This window comes from Sycon ciliatum, chromosome 3, assembly GCF_964019385.1.
Source record: "Sycon ciliatum chromosome 3, ocSycCili1.1, whole genome shotgun sequence".
Lineage (NCBI taxonomy): Eukaryota > Metazoa > Porifera > Calcarea > Leucosolenida > Sycettidae > Sycon > Sycon ciliatum.
The window spans coordinates 37,992,617-38,017,860 of NC_088645.1; the positions used below are offsets into that span (position 1 = coordinate 37,992,617).

At 46.2% G+C, this 25,244-nt stretch overlaps 1 protein-coding gene across 1 annotated transcript; it reads left to right on the top strand.

The window, feature by feature from the left end:
* The first annotated feature begins 283 nt into the window (after window positions 1-283).
* LOC135813052 (aldo-keto reductase MRA_2999-like) lies at window positions 284-24,469 on the top strand. The gene is made up of 3 exons (XM_065326271.1): window positions 284-391; window positions 20,190-20,276; window positions 24,326-24,469. The coding sequence occupies exons 1-3, from the start codon at window positions 290-292 to the stop codon at window positions 24,467-24,469; spliced, it is 333 nt and encodes a 110-aa protein (XP_065182343.1). The 5' UTR covers window positions 284-289.
* The last annotated feature ends 775 nt before the right edge of the window (window positions 24,470-25,244 follow it).

Below are 25,244 nucleotides of genomic sequence, written 5' to 3' on the forward strand. Positions count from 1 at the left end.
AAAGTCGTACGAGTTATGACTAAAAATCCACCAATGTAACCAGGTCTTCTTGTCAGTTTTGTGCCATCCTGTCGCACTCGCTGATGGTATAATTATGATCTGGTTACGTTGGTGGAAAGTTAGTCATAACTCGTACCATTATTGTCCTTCTCCTATTTTTCTATAATTAAATTGGCTCACCCTCCGAGTTATTGTTTTTCTGTGCTATGAACGCTGACTGCTTTTCTCGCTGTCTTCTCGCTCGCTGCAGGCTGTGCGTAAATAGACATAGCTGGGTGACGTCGTATTGATGCCAGTTATAGCTATAGACCAGATTGGGGTTGGCAAGGCCATTGCTGCAGCTATTGCCGCCGGTGAAGTGACCCGGGAGGAGCTGTTTGTCGTGTCCAAGGTATGTTTGTGTGTGTGTGTGGGGGGGGGGGTGCTGTGTGTGTGCTGTGCGCGCGTGTGTGTGTGTGTGTGTTTATGTCGTTACATCAGTCTCGTAGTCCTTCAAGATGACATCATACTGTACTTGTATCATTACATCATTGTGTTTGAATCGTTTGCAGACAAATCGCCTACACTCAACTATGCACTGGATGTCACGAAAAATCCAGTATTTTATCAATATTTCAGCTACCGTCACCATCATCAGGAAAACATTGAGAATATACTAGATTTGTGTGCAATGCAGTGCATGCATGAGTGTAGGTCAGGTGCCTGCAATTGTTCCAGTTTCAACAAGCTGCATTGGCCATCCTTTATACATTCACATCACAGTCTATGTTGATTGCTTAGAAGCATACAGTACTTCCTACATTTACAATTATTCTTCCATGATCCTTGCATGGCGCCACTACACACTGGAGAGTAGCTAGACCAACACTAATTATCAGTAGTCTTCATTGTTTCCAATACAATACTGGTGTCGCTATGCTTCTTTTGCGATAGGTCCTTGTGCAGTTGTATGGACTTATCTTCACTGCAATATCAGTTTCATGCTCCAATGCTTCCTTTGTAGCACTGAGGTGTGCTGCGAGTAATCAATGGCATTTCCAGCTTGCTTGCTACACTTTCACATACTCTCTTTAGCTGTTTTGCTGCCTGCTGCTTGTTTCCCGGAATAGACACCAGCTAAAGCTTCCTAGCTGGCCCTCTTGCCAGAGTCCTTGTTAGATTCTGTATAAGTTCTCTAGTTTGTATCTCATACGTTGTTGATTGAGTAGAGGCCTTGCTAGAGAACAGTTAGATATTGCTCTATGGTCATCCCTAGTTTCCTTTGGAGTTCAAACAGCTCAGATCTCTGTGTGAAGACTGTGTGTGAGAACGGGATATTTGTGAAAGGGTCGGGCTTGCGCCTTCCGAACAAAACTGGTAGCAGAGGATGGTTCGCGAGTAGATCCTAGACCTTTTGTTTCGTAGTCAACAGTGACTACATTTTCGGCTGTGGGTTTGGACGCCATCAGTGCTTGTCAAGCAATGGAGTCAACAACAGTCGACTTTGGCGGTGTACCCACCAATGACGAATTGAAAAGACAACTACCTATTGAGAAGGCGGTTTCAAAGCGAGGCGTTACCAATCGACGGAAACGCCTGCGTGAGCATATCAACGCGATGTCGGCAGAGAGGGTTCGTTCCACCACAGAACAACTTCGGCTGGAAGGGAACCACGTACGTTCGATACTAGAAATGCTAGAAGAACTGTACACCCACATAAATGATCAGGACGGAGTCCGAGCGACTCAAGAAGAGATGAATGTATTAGAAGAGGAATTAAGAAGAGCTGAAGAAGAAGCTAACGAATTTCTGGGATCATATACTTCGTATAGTGATTGCCAGGAGTTGCAACACATGCAACCGCATTATGGAAATCCTAATGATGCATCTGCGCAGGCTGAGTGATCGAGTTTGACCAGCGCAGGATTGTCAGGCATATGCTATGCTAGTCCACATCCTAATACCAGCAATGCCCAGGGTAGTGTTGGCATGTCGGGTTTCTCCACTGAAATTGAAATGGAAAGTGCCACTTGGCCAATGCTACCACCACTGATTCATTCATCTATTGATACCACTCAATCAGTGGTCAGCACCACTGAGCATAGTGTGACACAGGCAGGCCGTGTAACAAATGTGTCACGAAGTACTAGCTGGACCTCTGCATACATGTACACTGACAGTGCTGTGGTACCCAATGCAGGTACTGGCTCTTCAACTGGGACTAATGAGTAATGGTGAAGTGCAGTCCAGTGATGGTAATGATCATGTAATGGTAACACCGTCAACAGAATGGATGCAACCAATGCCTACAATCAATGGTGCTGTTCAACAGCTGAGCCCCAGTATACAGGCCATAAGTCTGAACAATGGAAATAATGTCTATGGGAATCAAGTGGCACATCAATCGTCAGTGATCAACTTGCTGGAGTGGGTCACAAGGGAAGCTGAGTACAGAGCACTGGCAAGTGAGACCAGACAAGGTGTGAGCAAACCAAAACCACAGATGCCTCAGCAAGCAACAATGCGGCCTCAGACACCACCACCCACGACAACATCTCAACAGGTGGGAGCCTCGACCAACCACAACACATGGCCGAATGTGTGTAGTAACGAACTCCACCAACAGACGGTGTTGGCCAGTATGCAATGACGACAAGCACAATGTTTGGGAGTGTGCAACGTTTAAAGAGATGAGCATCGCACAGCGCTCGGTAATAGCGAAGAACGAAAGGTTATGTTATGGGTGCCTGAACAAAGGCTACATGGTGACGCAATGTCAATGGCAGATCACGTGCAACAGAGATGGATGCAAGGAAGTACACCATCAAATGCTCCATGCTGATTCAACTAGCACTACCGCCTCAGAACCAGCACAGCCAGTGCCGAAGCACACAACTTGGAAACCCAAGCCAACACCCAGACGCCGTCGGAACAATCCAACAGTTGGCCTCACAGTCACATCGCACGATCCATGTGAAGAGGTGGCAAACTCCATGGAAGGGGAGCAAGATGCTTTCACAATAGCCCATGCAATCAGTGCAACGATTGGGTTGCGAACTGTGCCAGTAATACTCAAGAATGGAATCAAAGAAATGCAAGTGAATGCCTTGCTTGATGATGGTAGTACTGGTACATTTCTCAACAGCAGCATGGCTTTGGAACTCGGGTGTAATGGTCCTCCAGACATATTGAGAATCAGCATGCAATCAACATGTTCAATGGTCAGCAATCCTCCTTCCCATCCATGCCAGTGAGGGTATCGATCAAAAGTTTGGATGGCAATGTTGAGGCCACAATAATGGCACAGACAGTGGACAATGTCGTAGGGCAAATGCCTATTGTCGACTGGAACCGCCACACTCACAGATGGAAGCACTTGCAGGGAGTCCAATTCCACATCATCAACCATAAGAAGCCGGTTGATCTTCTGATCGGCCTGGACAACGCACCGTATCACGTGGCAAAAGCAGAAATAATAGGCAACGAAGGAGAACCCATTGCTCGCCTAACAAAGCTTGGATGGACGTGCGTTGGCAATTCGAACCCAGGAACAACACCACGAATCAACACTGGCCAATCCTTCCTGATCAACGGCATCCGAGCATCGAGCAATCCAGACCATGAACTAAACGACTTAGTACGGAGGCTCTGGGAAATCCAAGAGATGAGCCCTGCCAAGGCCTAACAGCTGGATGACGATGAACGGCAAGCTGTAACATCAGTACAGCAATCAATCAAGTCACCGTGATACAGATGATACAGATGATACAGATGATACAGATGATACAGATGATACAGATGATACAGATGATACAGATGATACAGATGATACAGATGATACAGATGATACAGATGATACAGATGATACAGATGATACAGATGATACAGATGATACAGATGGGAAATACACTGTGGGTGTAACATGGAAGTCAGACCCGGCAAAGCTACAGAGCAGCTACAACATGGCGACTAGGTCACACCGAGAAACGCTTGCTGAATGTCTGCAACACAGTACAGCAACACAATCAATCGCTACCGAAAACTTGGATATATCTCAGAAGTAAAACCGGACGACAAGCAAACCGGATGGTATCTGCCGCACTTCCCAATTAAACAAATGGGCCGGGAAGCGACGAAAGTGAGAATTGTATTTGATGCTGCAGCACAAGTCTCAGGAGTATCACTAAACAGTGCCATCAGTCCCGCACCCAAGCTTCAACGCAACTTAACAGAGGTACTTCTTCGGTTTCGGAAGGAACCTGTGGCAGTGGTCTGTGATATTGCAGGAAGGTGTCTACAGATTGCCATTCCAGAGACAGATCGAGCATATCACCGATTCCTATGGCGAGAACCAGGATCAACACAACCGCTGACGGTATACGAAGTCAACTGAGTGGTCTTTGTCAGCACCTCCATTTCTCGCCCAGTACGTAACACAAGAGCATGCCAGGCAATGTGCTGATGATCTACCACTGGCTTCCGCAGCAGTTTTGAATTCGAACTACATGGATAATACCATGACTTCAGCCAGTGATTATGATGAAGGCAAGTTACTACACTCCCAACTATCAATATTGTGGTCATCTGCCGGAATGCACCCACGGAAATGGCTCACCAACTCCGTTAACGTCTTGGCTCAAGTTTTCCAAGAAGACAGAGCTTCTCAATTGGAACTTGACTCGGAGCAGTTACCAGCAGTGAAAACGCTTGGAATACTCTGGGAGGCAAAGCAAGGTGAGTTCACCTTCAAGGTTTCAGAGACAGAGGAGCAAGCTATGACCAAACGTCTGTTTCTTCGGAAAATCTCTAAGCTCTTTGACCCACTGGGCTTCCTCACTCCATTTGTGGTGCGAGCCAAAATGCTATTTCAACAGATGTGGCTCGACATGTATGACTGGGATGATCCCCTACCAGCTAATGTGGTTGCAACAGCCCAGCAGTGGTTTCGGGAACTGCCAGCGCTAGCCGCAGTTTGGATTCCGTGGTGCACCCAACAAGCATCATCCAAGTAGGCACTGAAAACACACACTGAGTGCACACACTGAGTACACACACTGAGTACATACACTGAGTACACACACTGAGTACACACACTGAGTACACACACTTTTTGAGAGGACATTCCTTGATGTCCGGGTTTTCAACCCATTTGCCCCCTCAAACCAGAAGTCATCAATCCCGATAGTGTACCACAAGCACGAAAAGGAAAAGAGAAGAAGTTATGAGAGAAGAGTCGTTGAGGTAGAGCACGGATCATTCATCCCGGTCATGCTCAACACCACAGGTGGTCATGGCAAGGCAGCTGGCAATCTCTACGCTCGGATTGCATCCATGTTGGCCGATAAGAGGTCCGAGCCTTTATCGTCATGGCATACATCCGCACTCAACTGTCTTTTGCGCTGGTCAATGCCGCAGTCACAGTCCTGAGAGGTCATCGGCACCAAGCGTCAAGAATCAACGGCTGCCCTTCGATCACGTTAGCAGTGGCAGAATGCAGCATGTAATGGTCAATCCTTGACTTAGTTTGGTAATCGTTTTAGTACCTCGACCCCCGTGCTGAGTTTGATTATGGTTTCTGGTATCTTGGCCATAGACTACTACGCATACTGCTTCTAGCGGTTTCTTTGCATTTTACTGATTGATTACTAGTACTAAAAAAGGGTTTGCTCCCCACACCGGAGCTCGCGCTATTCGGTGTGGGGAGCAAACCCTTTCTTACACATCATGGCCGAAGTCGCAACCACTACTTTGATTACTAGTACTGTTTACTGTATTTATTTCACCATGGCTGGTTAAGGCTGGTTAAAATCGCCCGCATCACATGCTTATTGGCACTATGTCATTTTGATTGTGAAACAATAATAGTAGAGAGGTTTTGCAGAGCGAACGTTCGCAATGATTTTCGCGTTCTGGGTTGCGAAAACTATTGCGAACGTTCGCGCGAAATTTGTGTTTTGCATATTTTCGCTCCCAGGAATTTTCGCGTGCACTCGCTTGTTTGAGAAGACTTCTTCATCCGATTATTTTGTTGTTGCGAGTGACGGCACCCTGAGTCATGGCCTGAGACGAGAGCTCTTTGACTACATTGTCCATGGCCGGAGACTCACAGACAAACGGGTTGGCTTGTGCCGTAATCTGGCGCATGAACACCTGAAATTCAAAAAGGCATCGCGCGTTCACGGATGTAACCGACTCTGAGCAGTGCGAAGACGAGCAGGCAGGAGATCGGGGATGGTTCCGGAGATGAAGCAACACGGGCTGCCACAAGTATGAAAGCTAGCACCCGCGGACCAAGCCAAGAGTAGAGATCAAGCACAAACATGAGGATTGAGGGTGGCTCACCGCGCACGAACAGTCCACAAACAGCGAACATTACTGCGAACGTTTGCATGTTTCTCGCTCCAAGAAAATTTCGTGTGCACTCGCTTGTTTTTTAGAAGTGTTCTCCATCCGATTATTTGTTTGTTGCGAGTGGCGGCACGCGCACCAGGTACCCTGAGTCATGGCCTGAGACGAGAGCTCTTTGACTACGTTGTCCATGGCCGGAGACCCACAGACAAACGGGCCGGGTTGGCTTGTGCCGTAACCTTGCGCATCAACACTTGAGATTCAAAAAGGCATCGTTGATGTAACCGATTCTGAGCAGTGAGAAGACGAGCGAGCAGGAGATCGGAGATGGTTCTGGAGATGAAACAACACGGGCTGCCAAAAGTATCGGAAAGCTAGCACTCGCGGACCAAGCCAAGAGTAGAGATCCAGCACAAACATGAAGAGTGAGGGTCGCTCACCGGTCCGTGCACCAGGCTGACCAGCGGTCCACAAAGAGCGAAAATTACTGCGAAAGTTTAGAGAGGTTTTGCAGAGCGAACGTTCGCGCGAATTTTCGTTTGACGTCACGAAAAGCGAAACTTCGTGCGAACGTTCGCAGTTTTGAACGCGAAAGTTGCAGGAAACGCGAAACAAACTTTCGCAGTTTCGCTCTTTGTGGACCACTGGTCAGCCTGGTGCACGGTGAGCGACCCTCAATCTTCATGTTCGTGCTGGATCTCTACTCTTGGCTTGGTCTGCGAGTGCTAGCTTTCCGATACTTTTGGCAGCCCGTGTTGTTTCATCTCCAGAACCATCTCCGATCTCCTGCTTGCTCGTCTTCTCACTGCTCAGAATCAGTTACATCAACGATGCCTTTTTGAATCTCAAGTGTTGATGCGCAAGGTTACGGCACAAGCCAACCCGGCCCGTTTGTCTGTGGGTCTCCGGCCATGGACAACGTAGTCAAAGAGCTCTCGTCTCAGGCCGTGACTCAGGGTACCTGGTGCGCGTGCCGCCACTCGCAACAAACAAATAATCGGATAGAGAACACTTCTCAAAAACAAGCGAGTGCACACGAAATTTTCTTGGAGCGAGAAACATGCAAACGTTCGCAGTAATGTTCGCTCTTTGTGGACTGTTCGTGCGCGGTGAGCCACCCTTAATCCTCATGTTTGTGCTTGATCTCTACTCATGGCTTGGCGGCGGGTGCTTGCTTTCCTATACTTGTGGCAGCCCGTGTTGCTTCATCTCCGGAACCATCCCCGATCTCCTGCCTGCTCGTCTTCTCACTGCTCAGAGTCGGTTACATCAACGCGCGATGCCTTTTTGAATTTCAGGTGTCGATGCGCCAGATTACGGCACAAGCCAACCCGTTTGTCTGATAGTCTCCGGCCATGGACAAGGTAGTCAAAGAGCTCTCGTCTCAGGCCATGACTCAGGGTGCCGTCACTCGCAACAACAAAATAATTGGATGAAGACCACTTCTCAAACAAGCGAGTGCACGCGAAAATTCCTGGGAGCGAAAAACATGCAAAACACAAATTTCGCGCGAACGTTCGCAATAGTTTTCGCAACCCGGAACGCGAAAATCATTGCGAACGTTCGCTCTGCAAAACCTCTCTGTTTCGCGTTTCCTGCAACCCGCGATATTCATGTTAAAACAAAATGGCGTCACGATTTATTGAAAGTGGTATAGTTGGTGGAACGAGTGTTCAAACCCATTTGAACTTCATACTGTTCGTCTTCTTTTTGACATGCTCCCTTTCCATCGTCCTTAGCTTTTATTTGTTGAGAGCTGTTTGGGCTTTCTCCTATACCTCTGGGGGATGCCAAGTGATGGTTTTGAGAGGCTGGTGATGGCTGTGAGCGAGAGTTTGCCGATCGGCGTCGTCCTCGCTATAGCAATGAAAATACTAGTTACTGCGCACCTGGCAGATATCACAACACGTCGGAGCGTCCAGGAGCAAAGGAATCTTGGGTTTTCACTGGAATCTAGTTCCTCCAGCATCGTGTAGCCCACCGTCGGTGAATGGCGGTCCAGAAAGGTCGAACCTGGTCTTCTGCAGCATCTCGCAGTCCTGCGAGGCACACTGAATACGCCTGTCATGTATTCTACAAATAAAAATCACGAAGTTGTGGACTTTACAGTGATGAGTCTATCCTGTATGCTGCAAAAGACGCAGGAAATGTGACTGGTGTCTGTACACTCAGTGACTGGACGCCAACACCCCAGTCTTCTCCTGCAGGATCTGTTTGACATTGACATTATGCAGTAGGTCGGCATTGACCTGGTTTGGCAGCTATCGTTATAGTATCTGCCTGGTTGGATGTAGCAGGTTGGTGTTTGCTCGTCGTCCAGTCCGGAATTTTCTTGTAACTCACGGTGGAGTACGCGCAGGGTTTGTGATCATCCCTGTTCACTTCAATATTATCAAACACAACGTTCCCTTTGTCACTCATCTTATCCTGAGTACTGAATTTGCTGACAATATTGCACCATACTTGTCACAACCTACCGCCACTGCTGGCGGTGGCGACTGGTTCGTCAATGGCGGTGACCAGGCTGACTGACTAGCTTCGAGACAGCGGCCTCGTTGTCAATCCCGCGGCAGCCTAAAGGTTGATTTTATTCATCCAGCCTCAGCGCCATGTTGACGATGCCCTAGTGACTGTGTGTCATGGATTGCCTTGCCATCAGCGGTCATTGCCGTCCACCTTGATGCAGCCCTCAACAACTGGCTCAGCCCATGGGAGTCTCAAGTGGACAAAATTGTTGCCAAAGTAGCTCAGAAGATTGGTGCATCGTGGTGTAGGTGAGCACATAACTAGGACTTCCCAGCGTCTATTTGTCCAGGCTGCGATACTATGTGACATGCTGTACTGCACATTCTTTTCAGCACTGCAAGGCCGGCAGCTGGACCGACTGCAGGGGCCGCGCACATGCAGGCCGCCTGTTGCCAGTGCAGCATTCTGGAACGTTCCTTCCTTCTGAGATCCGTGGAATAATAACTTTCTTTGCTTCAAAGCAAGTTGCTTACCTTTCTGTTGTGCTCCCAGTGTCCTTACAACAATAACCTATAGCAATGTTTTATTTTCCTTTCCATTCCCCAACCAATGAATACTACGATGTCGATTCTATTTCTTCATACTTTGGTGTGTGCCCGCGCACGCACGTGTGTGTGTATACCTCACTCGCCACTCGAAGTTCTGTTCCCCATCACTGGAACACTGCCTGTTCTTTCAGGACCTGCCATCATCTGCGGATGGGCATTCAATAATTGTATTGTGTGTGTGTGTTTCATTCAGAATCAGATCCGCTATCATTGCTATTAGAGAAAATCTGTGGGTTCACATCCAGTGCATTTTTAGATCTGCGTGCTTTTCTCGCCACGGGCGCATACATGGGACATTGTGTGTGTGTGCGTCTGTGTGTATGGGGATATTGTCTGTATCGGCTTTTGGTACTAATGTTCAGGTCTGTGCTCGCATGTGTGAACATGAAATTGTTCGGTTCTGTGCATGCTATTGCTATGTTGTATATTATTGTATGTATGTGTGCATTTCCACGAACAGTGTAGACGAGCGTGGAGAGTGCATTCATCCCTCATCAACCACTTCCCCTTGGGCTTACGAGAGTTTTTTCTGCGTACCTCTCTGATACTGTATTGATGCCGGCACCTGTACCTCGATGTGTTCCTCTATCTGCAGTCCCCTTTTACCTTCGGTCAAGTTAACGTTTATTGTGCTCTATTTATCGTGCGAATCAAAATAAACAATAATAACACAAGTCGTGCTAGAGTGACGACATGTGCGTGTAGTAGGGTTGATGCGATGGGACGTTATAATTAGGTGGAACAGAACACACATTGGGCAGATTGATTGGGCATCATTGATTGTGCTCAGTCTAAACAGTGAACATAATAATTATCTCCAGTGACAGACTGTAGCGGCTAGCCTCCAATAGGTAGCTGGCACTAGTCGCTACTGCTTGTTTGACAGGTGCCGCCAGAACCCCTGTTGTGTCATGCTATAGATGCACATGCCCTGTTCTGGGGCATACTGAGGTACTTTGATTTTGTTGACTGCATGTAGACAGCATCCAATAGTAGTACTCGTAGACCTTGGCTCTTTGTAGGTCAACCACCATCGCATGGATCGATCGGTGACTATGCACTTGGAGGTTGGAATAGCCCGCGCTGAACAGATCTTGCCATGGCCCAGGGAGTGAACTCGCTTACTCGACTATCCCGGTTTTAGTTAACCAGCATGAGTGGTGCAATTTGTCCATACCATGTTGCGAGCTCACAGTTGTTTGGGCAGGTTTTGAGCTGCACCACGAAACAAAGCGAAATAACGGCGTGACTGTAGAGCAAGGAAGCGGCGAGACGGCACTTCCAGGACGAGACAGGCAGTAGAGATGTGTTCACAGCACGAGCAACCTCTCAGACCCTGCCGGTACTCCACAGTTACAAGAAAATGTTGGACTGGATGACGCGCCAATGCAAACCTGCTACATCCACCCAGGCAGATAGCTGCCAAACCAGGCCAATGTCGACCCACTGCATACCGGTATGTCAATGTCAAACAGATCCTGCAGGATAAGACTGGGATGATATTGGCGTCCAGTGTACGGACACCAGTCACATTTCCTGCGTCTTTTGCAGCATACAGGATAGACTCATCACTGTAAAGTCCACTACTTCGTGATTTTTATTTGTAGAATACATGACAGGCGTATTCAGTGTGACTCGCAGGACTGCGAGATGCTGCAGAAGACCAGTTTCGACCTTTCTGGACCGCCATTCACCGACGGTGGGCTACACGATGCTGGTGGAACTAGATTCCAGTGAAAACCCAAGATTCCTTTGCTCCTGGACGCTCCGACGTGTTGTAATATCTGCCAGGTGCGCAGTAACTAGTATTTTCATCGCTATAGCGAGGACGACGCCGATCGGCAAACTCTCGCTCATAGCCATCACCAGCCTCTCAAAACCATCACTTGGCATCCCCCAGAGGTATAGGAGAAAGCCAAAACAGCTCTCAACAAACAAAAGCTAAGGACGATGGAAAGAGAGCATGTCAAAAAGAAGACGAACAGTATGAAGTTCAAATGGGTTTGAACACTCGTTCCACCAACTATACCACTTTCAATAAATCGTGACGCCATTTTGTTTTAACACGCATACGGTCCACTTTCGCGTTCAAAACTGCGAACGTTCGCACGAAGTTTCGCTTTTCGTGACGTCAAACGAAAATTCGCGCGAACGTTCGCTCTGCAAAACCTCTCTAATAATTTAAAATACACACACTGAGTACACACACTGAGTACATACACTGAGTACATACACTGAGTCATACACTGAGTACATACACTGAGTACATACACTGAGTACATACACTGAGTACATACACTGAGTACATACACTGAGTACATACACTGAGTACATACACTGAGTACACACACTGAGTACATACACTGAGTACATACACTGGGTACACACACTGAGTACATACACTGAGTACATACACTGAGTACATACACTGAGTACATACACTGAGTACACACACTGGGTACACACACTGAGTACACACACTGAGTACATACACTGAGTACACACACTGAGTACATACACTGAGTACATACACTGAGTACATACACTGAGTACATACACTGAGTACATACACTGAGTACATACACTGAGTACATACACTGAGTGCATACACTGAGTACATACACTGAGTACATACACTGAGTACATACACTGAGTACATACACTGAGTACATACACTGAATACATACACTGAGTACATACACTGAGTACATACACTGAGTACATACACTGAGTACACACACTGAGTACATACACTGAGTACATACACTGAGTACATACACTGAGTACATACACTGAATACATACACTGAGTACATACACTGAGTACATACACTGAGTACATACACTGAGTACATACACTGAGTACATACACTGAGTACACACACTGAGTACATACACTGAGTACATACACTGAGTACACACACTGAGTACATACACTGAGTACATACACTGAGTACATACACTGAGTACATACACTGAGTACACACACTGAGTACATACACTGAGTACACACACTGAGTACACACACTGAGTACACACACTTTTTGAGAGGACATTCCTTGATGTCCGGGTTTTCAACCCATTTGCCCCCTCAAACCAGAAGTCATCAATCCCGATAGTGTACCGCAAGCACGAAAAGGAAAAGAGAAGAAGTTATGAGAGAAGAGTCGTTGAGGTAGAGCACGGATCATTCATCCTGGTCATGCTCAACACCACAGGTACTAGTTGGTCATGGCAAGGCAGCTGGCAATCTCTACGCTCGGATTGCATCCATGTTGGCCGATAAGAGGTCCGAGCCTTTATCGTCATGGCATACATCCGCACTCAACTGTCTTTCGCGCTGGTCAATGCCGCAGTCACAGACTCACAGTCCTGAGAGGTCATCAGCACAAAGCGTCAAGAATCAACGGCTGCCCTTCGATCACGTTAGCAGTGGGAGAATGCAGCATGTAATGGTCAATCCTTGACTTAGTTTGGTAATCGTTTTAGTACCTCGACCCCCGTGCTGAGTTTGATATGGTTTCTGGTATCTCGGCCATAGACTACTACGCATACTGCTTCTAGCGGTTTCTTTGCATTTTACTGGTTGATTACTAGTACTAAAAAAGGGTTTGCTCCCCACACCTGAGCTCGCGCTATTCGGTGTGGGGAGCAAACCCTTTCTTACACATCATGGCCGAAGTCGCAACCACTACTTTGATTACTAGTACTGTTTACTGTATTTATTTCACCATGGCTGGTTAAGGCTGGTTAAAATCGCCCGCATCACATGCTTATTGGCACTATGTCATTTTGATTGTGAAATAATAATAATAATTTAAAATATGAAACTCGGATGTTGAGCCATAAATAAATGTAGAAGAGAAAAGGACATATGAATACGAGTTAAGAGTAACTCTCCATCACTGTAACATGATACTTTATACAGTCAGAAAGTGCAATAACTAGGCACAAAACTGACGGAGTACTGAAACATTCGACGTCCTGACACCTAGCTTCAACACATCTCCGTAGCGCTAACCGACAGCCTTCCAACTTGGAAGGTTCAAGGTTATGGAAAGACCAAAGAGGGGAAGGCAAGCGCAACGAAAACGAGCAAAAGCTACAGTCCCAACGGAACAAAGAATGTCGATTGTTACTGGACGATGACGAGACCAGTACGATATTTGACAAAGCGGTCTAACTACAATTCGAAGCAGCAAAGCAGCACACCACCCAACTTGGGTGGGTCATAAATATCAAAGATAAGTAAAGAAAGGGAAGCTTTGCGAAAACGAATTGTACAAGCCGAAGCTTTGTCAAATATCGTACTGGTCTCGTCATCGTCCAGTAACAATCGACATTCTTTGTTCCGTTGGGACTGTAGCTTTTGCTCGTTTTCGTTGCGCTTGCCTTCCCCTCTTTGGTCTTTCCATAACCTTGAACCTTCCAAGTTGGAAGGCTGTCGGTTAGCGCTACGGAGATGTGTTGAAGCTAGGTGTCAGGACGTCGGATGTTTCAGTACTCCGTCAGTTTTGTGCCTAGTTATTGCACTTTCTGACTGTATAAAGTATCATGTTACAGTGATGGAGAGTTATTCTTAACTCGTATTCATGTGTCCTTTTCTCTTCTAAATTTAAAATACACACACTGAGTACACACACTGAGTACATACACTGAGTACATACACTGAGTACATACACTGAGTACATACACTGAGTACATACACTGAGTACACACACTGAGTACACACACTGAGTACACACACTGAGTACATACACTGAGTACATACACTGAGTACATACACTGAGTACATACACTGAGTACATACACTGAGTACACACACTGAGTACACACACTGAGTACATACACTGAGTACACACACTGAGTACATACACTGAGTACACACACTGAGTACATACACTGAGTACATACACTGAGTACATACACTGAGTACATACACTGAGTACACACACTGAGTACATACACTGAGTACATACACTGAGTACATACATGTACACTGAGTACATACACTGAGTACATACACTGAGTACATACACTGAGTACACACACTGAGTACACACACTGAGTACATACACTGAGTGCATACACTGAGTACATACACTGAGTACATACACTGAGTACATACACTGAGTACACACACTGAGTACATACACTGAGTACATACACTGAGTACACACACTGAGTACACACACTGAGTACATACACTGAGTACACACACTGAGTACATACACTGAGTACACACACTGAGTACATACACTACACACACTGAGTACACACACTGAGTACATACACTGAGTACATACACTGAGTACATACACTGAGTACATACACTGAGTACATACACTGAGTACATACACTGAGTACATACACTGAGTACACACACTGAGTACACACACTGAGTACATACACTGAGTGCATACACTGAGTACATACACTGAGTACATACACTGAGTACATACACTGAGTACATACACTGAGTGCATACACTGAGTACATACACTGAGTACATACACTGAGTACATACACTCAGTGCATACACTGAGTACACACACTGAGTACATACACTGAGTACATACACTGAGTGCACACACTGAGTACATACACTGAGTACACACACTGAGTACACACACTGAGTACACACACTGAGTACATACACTGACTACATAGGTGCACATCTTCGCCGATGTCTCACAGGATGCCTCAGGAGCAGTAGCATACTGTACTATCGAGTGATGAACAGAGACGAGACAGTGTCATGCCGACCCATAATGTCAAGGAGCAGAGTCGCGCCAACCACCGCCACCAGCATTCCAAGATTAGAGTTCCTCGCCGCAGTAGCTGGTGTAGACCTAGTGAAACCAATCATCAAAGCACTCAGTCACTCCACATCAGTCGTCTTCTGGACCGACAGCCAGGACGTCCTACATTGGATACGTGGAGCAAGTCGAAAACTGAAGACCTTCGTGGGAAATCGTGTTGCGTACATTCAGGAATCCACCCATCCATCACAGTGGCGTTATGTACCCACTGCAGAAAATCCAGCAGATCATTTGACACGGGGACACTCAGCCGAATTCCTGGCACAACACTCGCAATGGTGGGAAGCACCGAGTTTCCTTCAGCTGATGGAGTCTGAGTGGCCGGCAACAGTTCTACCCGAGAAGAGCAGCACTGCAGTTGACCAAGAGACACGGAAGTCGACCAAATTCGATTCAGCAGCAATACGATGTGTGAAGAAGCAGACTGACACTGAGACAGCTAAGTCAGCAGCTAATGCACAAGCCCAGTCAGTTGTGCTAGCAACGCAAAAATCAGCGGAGAACAACAGCAGTGGTTGGCGACTTGATCCCAGTCGTTACTCTAAATGGCTAGATTGGTCCGACAGGGTTATTCGTTTTGCGAACAATTGTCGCACTCCAGTAGCAGTGAGAGTTGTGACTGGTCTAACAACGGACACGGGGAAATAGTAGACACTGAGAAGACAGTCATTAAAAGCTGCTTTTATGGAAGCATTTCCAGCAAAGTACGAGTTAGTCCGGAAAGGAAAAGCGGTCCCAACAGGCAGCAAGTTGGCGGGTCTCTCCCCATTCCTGGACGAATTGGGCATTCTACGAATACGAGGACGCCTACAAAATGTGCAATTCCTGTCGTATGATGCTCAACATCCAATGATCATGGCTCGGAACGGACATGCCATGCAAGTTCTAGTCCGACATTATCACGGGAAGGCAGCACACCGCAGTGGCGTCAAGGAAACCATGACACAACTGCAGGAACGTTTCTGGGTTATAGCAGCAAGAGAGGTGATCCCGGCCACGAGATAGAGGCAGCCTGCAATTATTGTAAGCGAAAGAAATCTAGGCCAGCAACACAAGTGATGGCACCACTGCCGAAGAGCCGACTGTCAGAACCGTTGGAAGCCTTCGCAAGAACATCTGTTGACTACGCTGGCCCCTTCGAGACAAAGCAAGGTCGTGGTCAGCGTCGTGCTAAGTAGTATCTCTGTCTGTTCACGTGTGTGACCAGTCGTGCAGTGCATCTAGAAATGGCTACTTTGCTAGCAACAGACTGCTTCCTGAACGCATTCGAGCGTTTCTGCAGCAGAAGAGGAGTGCCAACACATGTGCGGTCGGACAATGGTACGAATTTTGTCGGTGCACAGCGGGAACTACAAGAGTTGATCAACCAGTTTGACGAAGAGAAGATTGCTCAGAAAGCAGCCAACAATGGTATCCACTGGTCCTTCAATCCTCCACTTGCACCACATTTTGGAGGTGTTCACGAAGCTATGGTAAAATCGGCAAAACGAGCCCTTCGTGCCCTCCTCCAGAATGCAGATGTGACAGATGAAGAACTCCAGACAGCGTTTGTTGGAGTAGAAGGTTTGCTCAACTCTCGTCCGCTCTCGTACGTGTCGTCTGATCCACGTGACGACATCCCACTGACACCAAACCACGTCGTCATAGGCATGGCTGGTGGAAGCTTTGCCCCAGAAGTGGATGCGACTGATTTCAGCCCCACTCGTTTGCTTTAGCATTTTATCGCTCCACAGGTACTCTCAGTCTCAGGTACTCTCATTTGTGCAATTGTTAATTTTGCTCCTGAATTGTCCTCCCTTTTGCTTTGCTACCGTCCTCCTCCTTCCTCCACCCTTTTGCTTAATTAACCTCATTATCACATTCGCTTCCATGTAATTGGGCTCGTAGCCCGTGTGTACTTGCGAATTCAAATAAAAACACACTTACATACATACTCGTCCATCCTCGGCCATGTGCTGAGGATGAGTGAGCAGTCATCCCCTTGCCTTGCGATGTCCTGCTATTTTCAAGCGGGGTCACGTGGACGAAGGGGCCGTCCCGCGGCTACTCTCCCTACCACCATCATGAAGGACCTGACAGGGCACGACATTCCTTCGAAGAATGCCAGCGACCTAGAAGGAGCACGAGCATTTGCTGCAGACAAGTCGAAATGGAGATCAGACATTGTTTATTGATGAGTTTTTGTTGACTGGAGACAGAAGCGGACTTGGCTTAATTACAGTTTATTCCCATGCATTGTTCTCTGTTCTTTGCTCACGTGCTGTATTATTATTATTATTATTATTATTATTATTATTATTATTATTATTATTATTATTATTATTTTTATTATTATTATTATGCGTGCTGTGGTATTTTTGTGCGTGCTGTGGTATTATTATTATTATGTATATTATACATACTCGTCGGTGGCTATACGTGCAGAACATGATCAAGAACAGCTGGCAACGGTGGATGAAGGAACTCGTGCCAGCTCTGAATTCCAGACAGCAGTGGCGAACACAACAGAAGAATATGAAGATTGGCGATGCTGTCGTTGTTGTCGCTTCAGCCACGCCACGCGGCCAGTGGCCCATCGGTCGCATTGTGGAGGTCATGCCAGGATCGGATGGCAATGTTAGAGTTGTGCGTGTCCAAGTGGGCTCCAAAGTCTTCACCCGACCTATCACGAGAGTTTGCCCGATCGTAGAGGAAGAATCACTGTAAGCACTGTAATGACTGAAATGTTTTGCTCAGTGCTAGTAGTAGTAGTAGTAGTAGTAGTAGTAGTAGTAGTGCTAGTAGTGCTAGTAGTAGTAGTAGTAGTAGTAGTAGTAGTAGTAGTAGTAGTAGTAGTAGTAGTAGTAGTAGTAGTAGTAGTAGTAGTAGTAGTAGTAGTAGTAGTAGTAGTAGTAGTAGTAGTAGTAGTAGTAGTAGTAGTAGTAGTAGTAGTAGTAGTAGTAGTAGTAGTAGTAGTAGTAGTAGTAGTAGTAGTAGTAGTAGTAGTAGTAGTAGTAGTAGTAGTAGTAGTAGTAGTAGTAGTAGTAGTAGTAGTAGTAGTAGTAGTAGTAGTAGTAGTAGTAGTAGTAGTAGTAGTAGTAGTAGTAGTAGTAGTAGTAGTAGTAGTAGTAGTAGTAGTAGTAGTAGTAGTAGTAGTAGTAGTAGTAGTAGTAGTAGTAGTAGTAGTAGTAGTAGTAGTAGTAGTAGTAGTAGTAGTAGTAGTAGTAGTAGTAGTAGTAGTAGTAGTAGTAGTAGTAGTAGTAGTAGTAGTAGTAGTAGTAGTAGTAGTAGTAGTAGTAGTAGTAGTAGTAGTAGTAGTAGTAGTAGTAGTAGTAGTAGTAGTAGTAGTAGTAGTAGTAGTAGTAGTAGTAGTAGTAGTAGTAGTAGTAGTAGTAGTAGTAGTAGTAGTAGTAGTAGTAGTAGTAGTAGTAGTAGTAGTAGATTATACAATCTCACAGCACAATGTCATTGCTTGTTGCAACAACAACTTACAGTATGTACAGTATCATAATAGCAGCGTAGAGGTTGATTAATGGCGGGTTAATCAAGGAAGGGGAGGATGTTTAGAAGAATACAGTACTTCCTACTTTTACGATTATTCTTCCATGATCCTTGCATGGCGCCACTACACACTGGAGAGTACTTATACCACCACTACTTATATGAAGTCTTCATTGTTTCCAGAATACAATACTGGTGCCGCTATGCTTCATTTGCAAGAGGTCCTTGTGCAGTTGTATGGACTTATCTTCACTGCAATATCAGTTTCATGCTCCAATGCTTCCTTTGTAGCAGTGAGGTGTGCTGCGATTAATCAATGGCATTTCCAGCTTGCTTGCTACACTTTCACATACTCTCTTTAGCTGTTTTGCTGCCTGCTGCTTGTTTCCCGCAATAGACACCAGCTGAAGCTTCCTAGCTGGCCCCCTTGCCAGAGTCCTTGTTAGATTCTGTATAAGTTCTTTAGTTTGTATCTCATACGTTGTTGATTGAGTAGAGGCCTTGCTAGAGAACAGTTAGGTATTGCTCTATGGTAATCCCTAGTTTTGTTTGCAGTTCAAACAGCTCAGATCTAGGTGTGAAGACTGTGTGTGAGAACGGGGTATTTGTGAAAGGGTCGGGCTTGAGCCTTCCGAACACTGATGAATGGTGGTAAGTGGCGTAGTGTGTACAACTGAGCTGCAGCTGCTGTCATGCGGTAGGAAACCTGCTTAAATACTGCTTCTACACACTGCCATCAGTAAAAGATATATCCAGGATGTTGTAAGCAACTGAATCCGGTTTTCAGCTGCTCACTCCTGCTCTCATGTACTCTATCCCAAATACATATCTGACCGAGTAGTCCGGACAACACCATAGCTTGGTCGTAGAGTGTTGCAGGCCATGAACGAGGGTCCCTTGTCTGATTCCTTCTGGCTACATTCAATGTGTTCTTCAGCCTCTACCTGACTTAACTCACTCAGTCTTGTAATATAGTTGGGAGGCGGTGATTTCAGATGGGTTAGGAAATTATCACCCACTACCTTCCCCCACCCCTCCCTTCACCCCTCCCCCCTCTCTCTCTCTCCCATCACCCCTGCCCCCCCCCTCCCTTCACCTCCCCGCACCACACAATAATTCAGAAGAGGTCAGTGGTCATTTGTGGGTGAGGCTGATTTCAGGTCCACTGGTCAGTATAGGGCAATTTCACTTGATAATCTTTGCTATCATATTGGAATCCATAGTTCAACAATAATGACAACTTGCTGTAGCCATCGGCATCCGTTTAATCATATTGTACTCTATTCTCTATTTTGCATGTGCACGCTTGTGTGTGTATGTGTTTGTATGCGTGTGTGTGTGGGTGTGTTTGTATGCGTGTGTGTGTGTGTTGTGTGTGTGTATGCGTGTGTGTGTGTTTGTATGCGTGTGTGTATGTATGCGTGTGCGTGTGTATGTGTTTTGTATGGGTGTGCCTGTGTTTGTTTGTGGCCTTGGCTACTTTTTAGGTTGGAAGTGGAGGTCTGATTCCTGGTGCAGCCATGGGTTACAATGACACAATGGTTCAGATTGGCCCCATTTTATCATCACTGCAGGTAAAATGCACTGATGGGTCTGGAGAGAGAATGAGTGTAGGAATGAGTTATTGAGTGAGTGGGTGAGTGAGTGAGTGAGTGAGTGAGTGAGTGAGTGAGCACGTGAGCTGGTGATGCTTGTGCAGATGATTGTGATGATGGTGATGACTGTAGTGTTTGGTGCTACTGGCAACTCTGGTGGTGGTGCTTGTGCGGATGGCAATGGATGTACGTGTGCTGGTGGTATCGATGGTATCAGTGGTGATACTGGAGTACCGGTGCTGGCATTGGTGATATGTGCAGCACTGGATCCAGAGCACTGGAGCACAGTTAGTGGGAACGTTGCAGTGAAGAATCCTGCTTGATCATAGCATCCCTACCTGTCAACCGTTTGCAAAGCTGAGATGGTGACAATAGCATACCTACATGTATGCACATACATATTAGGTACGTGTAGTTGTGAGGCGTGCAGCAAATACACTGTTGGGTGAGAATTGCCACCCTCGATATCGGGACGGTCCTGGCCAAAATCGGGATGGTTAGCAGGTATGATATCCTGTTCAGCGTTCGTACCAACAAGACTCTTGCATTCCTGCATTTCTTTCTAAAACTACCCTGAAATTCAAAACTCTCTCAAAAACAATATTATGATATTTGCGGAAAGGGTATATGTTTCTGTGTTCGTATTTTGACATAAGAGAAAAGTGGATCATTTCAGAGAGGGACAGAACTGAGCGTAACGGGGTAACGTTTTGAAGACAGCCATGATAGGTTCTGTCCCTCTGTGCAATTGTCCTGTCACTTTTCCCTTGTGTACTTATTTCTATCGAAATTAAGTGCCAGTTTGTCGTCGTTAACTACTTCTTAATTATAATTATGCATGAGGACACATTTTTGTCTATATCATGTATATCTTTTTCTCTGTCTGTTCGTCGGTCGGTTATTTTGTGTGATGACAAGGTCACTAAATAGCAGCAAGAGGTGATAAACAATAGTGTTCCACGCATCTCTTCTGCATAATCTGCAGATACCCGGCCCATGGCAGAATTTTTTGTTGACGTCACCTTGGTACAGAGCACGATCATTTTGCCGCAGAGCAGTGCGAGAGCACGTGCTGGGCACCGACCTTGTAATGTATAGCCGGCCAAGTGCGTGAGGCAAAACTTCCCAAAAGACTTGCAGAGTGTGCGTCATAGAAAGGATTGCGTCAACCAAAAATTCCACCGTGGGCCAACCCATCCGGGAGTTGCACACTCTTGTTTATCTACTCTTCATAGCAGTATTTAGCTGATTCTAAACGTTTCACCTGTTAGGGGCCGTCCGTAAATACATGTATTTACTTAGAGACGTCTAAAAGGCGTTTCTTTCTTGACTCACCCACCCACCCCCAGAAACGCCCCCTAAAAATGCAGATAATACCACTACTAATAATAGACACCATCAAACCAGTTAACACTATGAACACATAATTATAGTACAGCCGACTGCACTTATAACAAACTCGCATTATAGCGAATTTCGTGATAGGGAACCCTTGTCGTTTGCAGTTCAGAGTTGAACTTCAAACCAATGCCGAGTATCCTGTTTCCCACCTCCATTCTTTATAGCAAGAGTATACCCTTCTTGGTACTACATGTACTACATGAACTACATGTAGTACATGTAGTACATGTAGTACATGTACTACATGTACTACATGTAGCTGTAGCTATAGCAGTGCTGCTACGTCATGTACTAAAATGCATATGACACCATGTACACGCGTAGTTTGGTATGCATGCACTCCGAAATGTATTTTTTAGAAACGCCTTGCAGGCGAACCCACGCACCAGAAACGCCTCTTAGACGTCTCGAAGTAAATACATGTATTTACAGATGGCCCCTTAGTGTGATTCGCCTATCTACGGCTGTGATTTTTAACGCAAATCTTGTTGCTAGACATTTGTTGGCATGTCATCGAGTGGAAAGCAATCTTCTTCCAGATGTCTGTCCGTCTGTCTGTCTGTCTGTCTGCCTGCCTGCCTGCCTGCCTGCCTGCCTGCCTGCCTGCCTGCCTGCCGGCCTGCCTTTCTGTCTGTCTGTCTGTCTGTCTGTCTGTCTGTCTGTCTGTCTGTCTGTCTGTCTGTCTGTCTGTCTGTCTGTCTGTCTGTCTGTCTGTCTGTCTGTCTGTCTGTCTGTCTGTCTGTCTGTCTGTCTGTCTGTCTGTCTGTCTGTCTGTCTGTCTGTCTGTCTGTCTGTCTGTCTGTCTGTCTGTCTGTCTGTCTGTCTGTCTGTCTGTCTGTCTGTCTGTCTGTCTGTCTGTCTGTCTGTCTGTCTGTCTGTCTGTCTGTCTGTCTGTCTGTCTGTCTGTCTGTCTGTCTGTCTGTCTGTCTGTCTGTCTGTCTGTCTGTCTGTCTGTCTGTCTGTCTGTCTGTCTGTCTGTCTGTCTGTCTGTCTGTCTGTCTGTCTGTCTGTCTGTCTGTCTGTCTGTCTGTCTGTCTGTCTGTCTGTCTGTCTGTCTGTCTGTCTGTCTGTCTGTCTGTCTGTCTGTCTGTCTGTCTGTCTGTCTGTCTGTCTGTCTGTCTGTCTGTCTGTCTGTCTGTCTGTCTGTCTGTCTGTCTGTCTGTCTGTCTGTCTGTCTGTCTGTCTGTCTGTCTGTCTGTCTGTCTGTCTGTCTGTCTGTCTGTCTGTCTGTCTGTCTGTCTGTCTGTCTGTCTGTCTGTCTGTCTGTCTGTCTGTCTGTCTGTCTGTCTGTCTGTCTGTCTGTCTGTCTGTCTGTCTGTCTGTCTGTCTGTCTGTCTGTCTGTCTGTCTGTCTGTCTGTCTGTCTGTCTGTCTGTCTGTCTATCTGTTTGTTAGTCTGTCTGTCGGTCTGTTTGTCTGTCTGTCTCACTGTCTCTCTGTCTATCTGTCTGTCTGTATATCTGTCTGTCTGTCTGTCTATCGGCCGGTCTATCTGTCTGTCTGTTTGTCTGCATGTCTGTCTGTCTGTCTGTCTGTCTGTCTGTCTGTCTGTTTGTCTGTCTGTCTGTCTGTCTGTTTGTCTGTCTGTCTGTCTGTCTGTTTGTCTGTCTGTTTGTTTGTCTGTTTGTTTGTCTGTCTGTCTGTCAGTCTGTCTGTCTGTCTGTCTGTCTGTTTGTCTGTTTATTCTGTCTGCCTGTATGTCTATCTGTTTGTCTGTCTGTCTGTCTGTTTGTCTGTTTGTTTGTCTGTTTGTCTGTCTGTTTGTTTGTTTGTCTGTTTGTTTGTTTTTTGTCTGTTTGTTTGTTTGTTTGTTTGTCTGTTTGTTTGTTTGTTTGTCTGTCTATCTGTCTGTTTGTTTGTTTGTTTGTCTGTATGTATGTACGAGAGAGCTTGGAAGCTCAGGGACCTACGCTATGCCTTTTTGCCTTGATGATCTTGACAAAAAAAAGCATAGGGATGTTATAAATTCTTTAAAAAAATCCTTGTTTTAAGACATAACCTGGGATTCGAACCCGCACTATCGCGCGCCCTGCATGCATCCCCCGATACACTTCGCATACATACTAAGTCTTCCAAGTTGTTTCACATTGTGATCTTGCATTTGAAAGCCCTATTTGAATATGCATTGTGGCCAGCCGTCTTTGATGGCACGGTACGGTAGGGATAGGTACGGGACAGGTACGATCGAGGGTAATACGACACCGTCTCCCGTACCGTACCGTACCATCAAACACAGCTGGCCACATACAGCTGCCCGTAATATTCAAATAGGGCTTTCAAACGCAAGATAATAACGTAAAGCAACTTGGAAGAATGGGTATGAATGCGAAGTGTATGGGGGAATGCATGTAGGGCGATAGTGCGGGTTCGAATCCCAGGATATGCCTGAAAAAAAAGGAGAATTGAAACATTTATAACATCCCATGCTTTTTGCCGTCAGATACGGATAGCGCCAGGCGTGGCACAAACGAACACACAAACAAACACCAAATTAAAGCTGTGTGGACCCTGGCTAGCGCCAGACGTTACTGAAGTAACGTCTTCTGCATAGCTACAGGAATAGTAACAGTCATGTATGTCTGTTCGTACGTGTGTGCATCAATTCCAAAACTTGTGTTCCTGTGGCAGATGAAGTACGTTGATCTGCTTCTCATACACTGGCCTAGACCACCTGGCAAGAGTAAAGATCCAGCTTGGCAAGGTCAGCCAGCCACATTCAACTTGTCGCCAGCAAACATGGAAAGCTCTGCAGGACATGTTCAAACAAGGTGAATGAAAGCAACAGAAAACAGTGTCTGTCGGATTGTCTGTGCAAACTACAGTATACTGGTCAACTTGTCTCTGCCTGTTTTAATAAACCTATGCCTATTTGTGTTCATGTAAGTCTATCTGTCTTTGCTGTGTGACAGTTGGTGTGTCTCTCTTTCTGTTCTTTTGTCTTTCTCTCTGTATATCTCTACCCCTCTGCCTCGCTCTCTCTCTCTCTCTCTCTCCCTCCCTCTCTCTCTCTCTCTCTCTCTCTCACTCTCACTCTCACTCTCACTCTCACTCTCACTCTCACTCTCTCTCTCTCTCTCTCTCTCTCTCTCTCTCTCTCTCTCTCTCGCTCGCTCTCGTTTTCGCTCTCCCTCCCTCTCTCTTTCTCTCTCTCTCTATCTCTCTCTCTCTCTCTCTCTCTCTCTCTCTCTCTTTCTCTCCTTCCCTCGCTGTCTCTCTCTCTCTCTCTCTCTCTCTCTCTTTCGGTTGAGGTAGGTGTGCGTGGTTTCATCCCGGACTCTCTTCGGAGGGCTCTGAAAGCGCTTGGGTTTTCTGATCGAAGAATAAAATTTATTTGTAATTTGTGCAGTAAGACGTCTCTGCGAAGCAGCTACATCATCTGGTTGCGACGTCAACAAAAACACTGGTCGGAAGATCCACTTTTCTGAGGTACTGTATGTGCGTTGAAATTTATTCTCTTTATCTTACACAGAGGCAATATGCTTTGGTTCTCTTTATCTTATTATTTCTTTTCTATAATTTCCCCATATGAGTTCTTATCTGTTGCTGT

Bases quoted from the DNA above. Each gene is read 5' to 3' on its own strand.
- LOC135813052 (XM_065326271.1), top strand. From the start codon at position 290: ATGCCAGTTATAGCTATAGACCAGATTGGGGTTGGCAAGGCCATTGCT. The intron at 392-20,189 runs GTATGTTTGTGT...GCTACTTTTTAG, and splicing joins AGCTGTTTGTCGTGTCCAAG to GTTGGAAGTGGAGGTCTGAT. The intron at 20,277-24,325 runs GTAAAATGCACT...TTCCTGTGGCAG, and splicing joins CCATTTTATCATCACTGCAG to ATGAAGTACGTTGATCTGCT.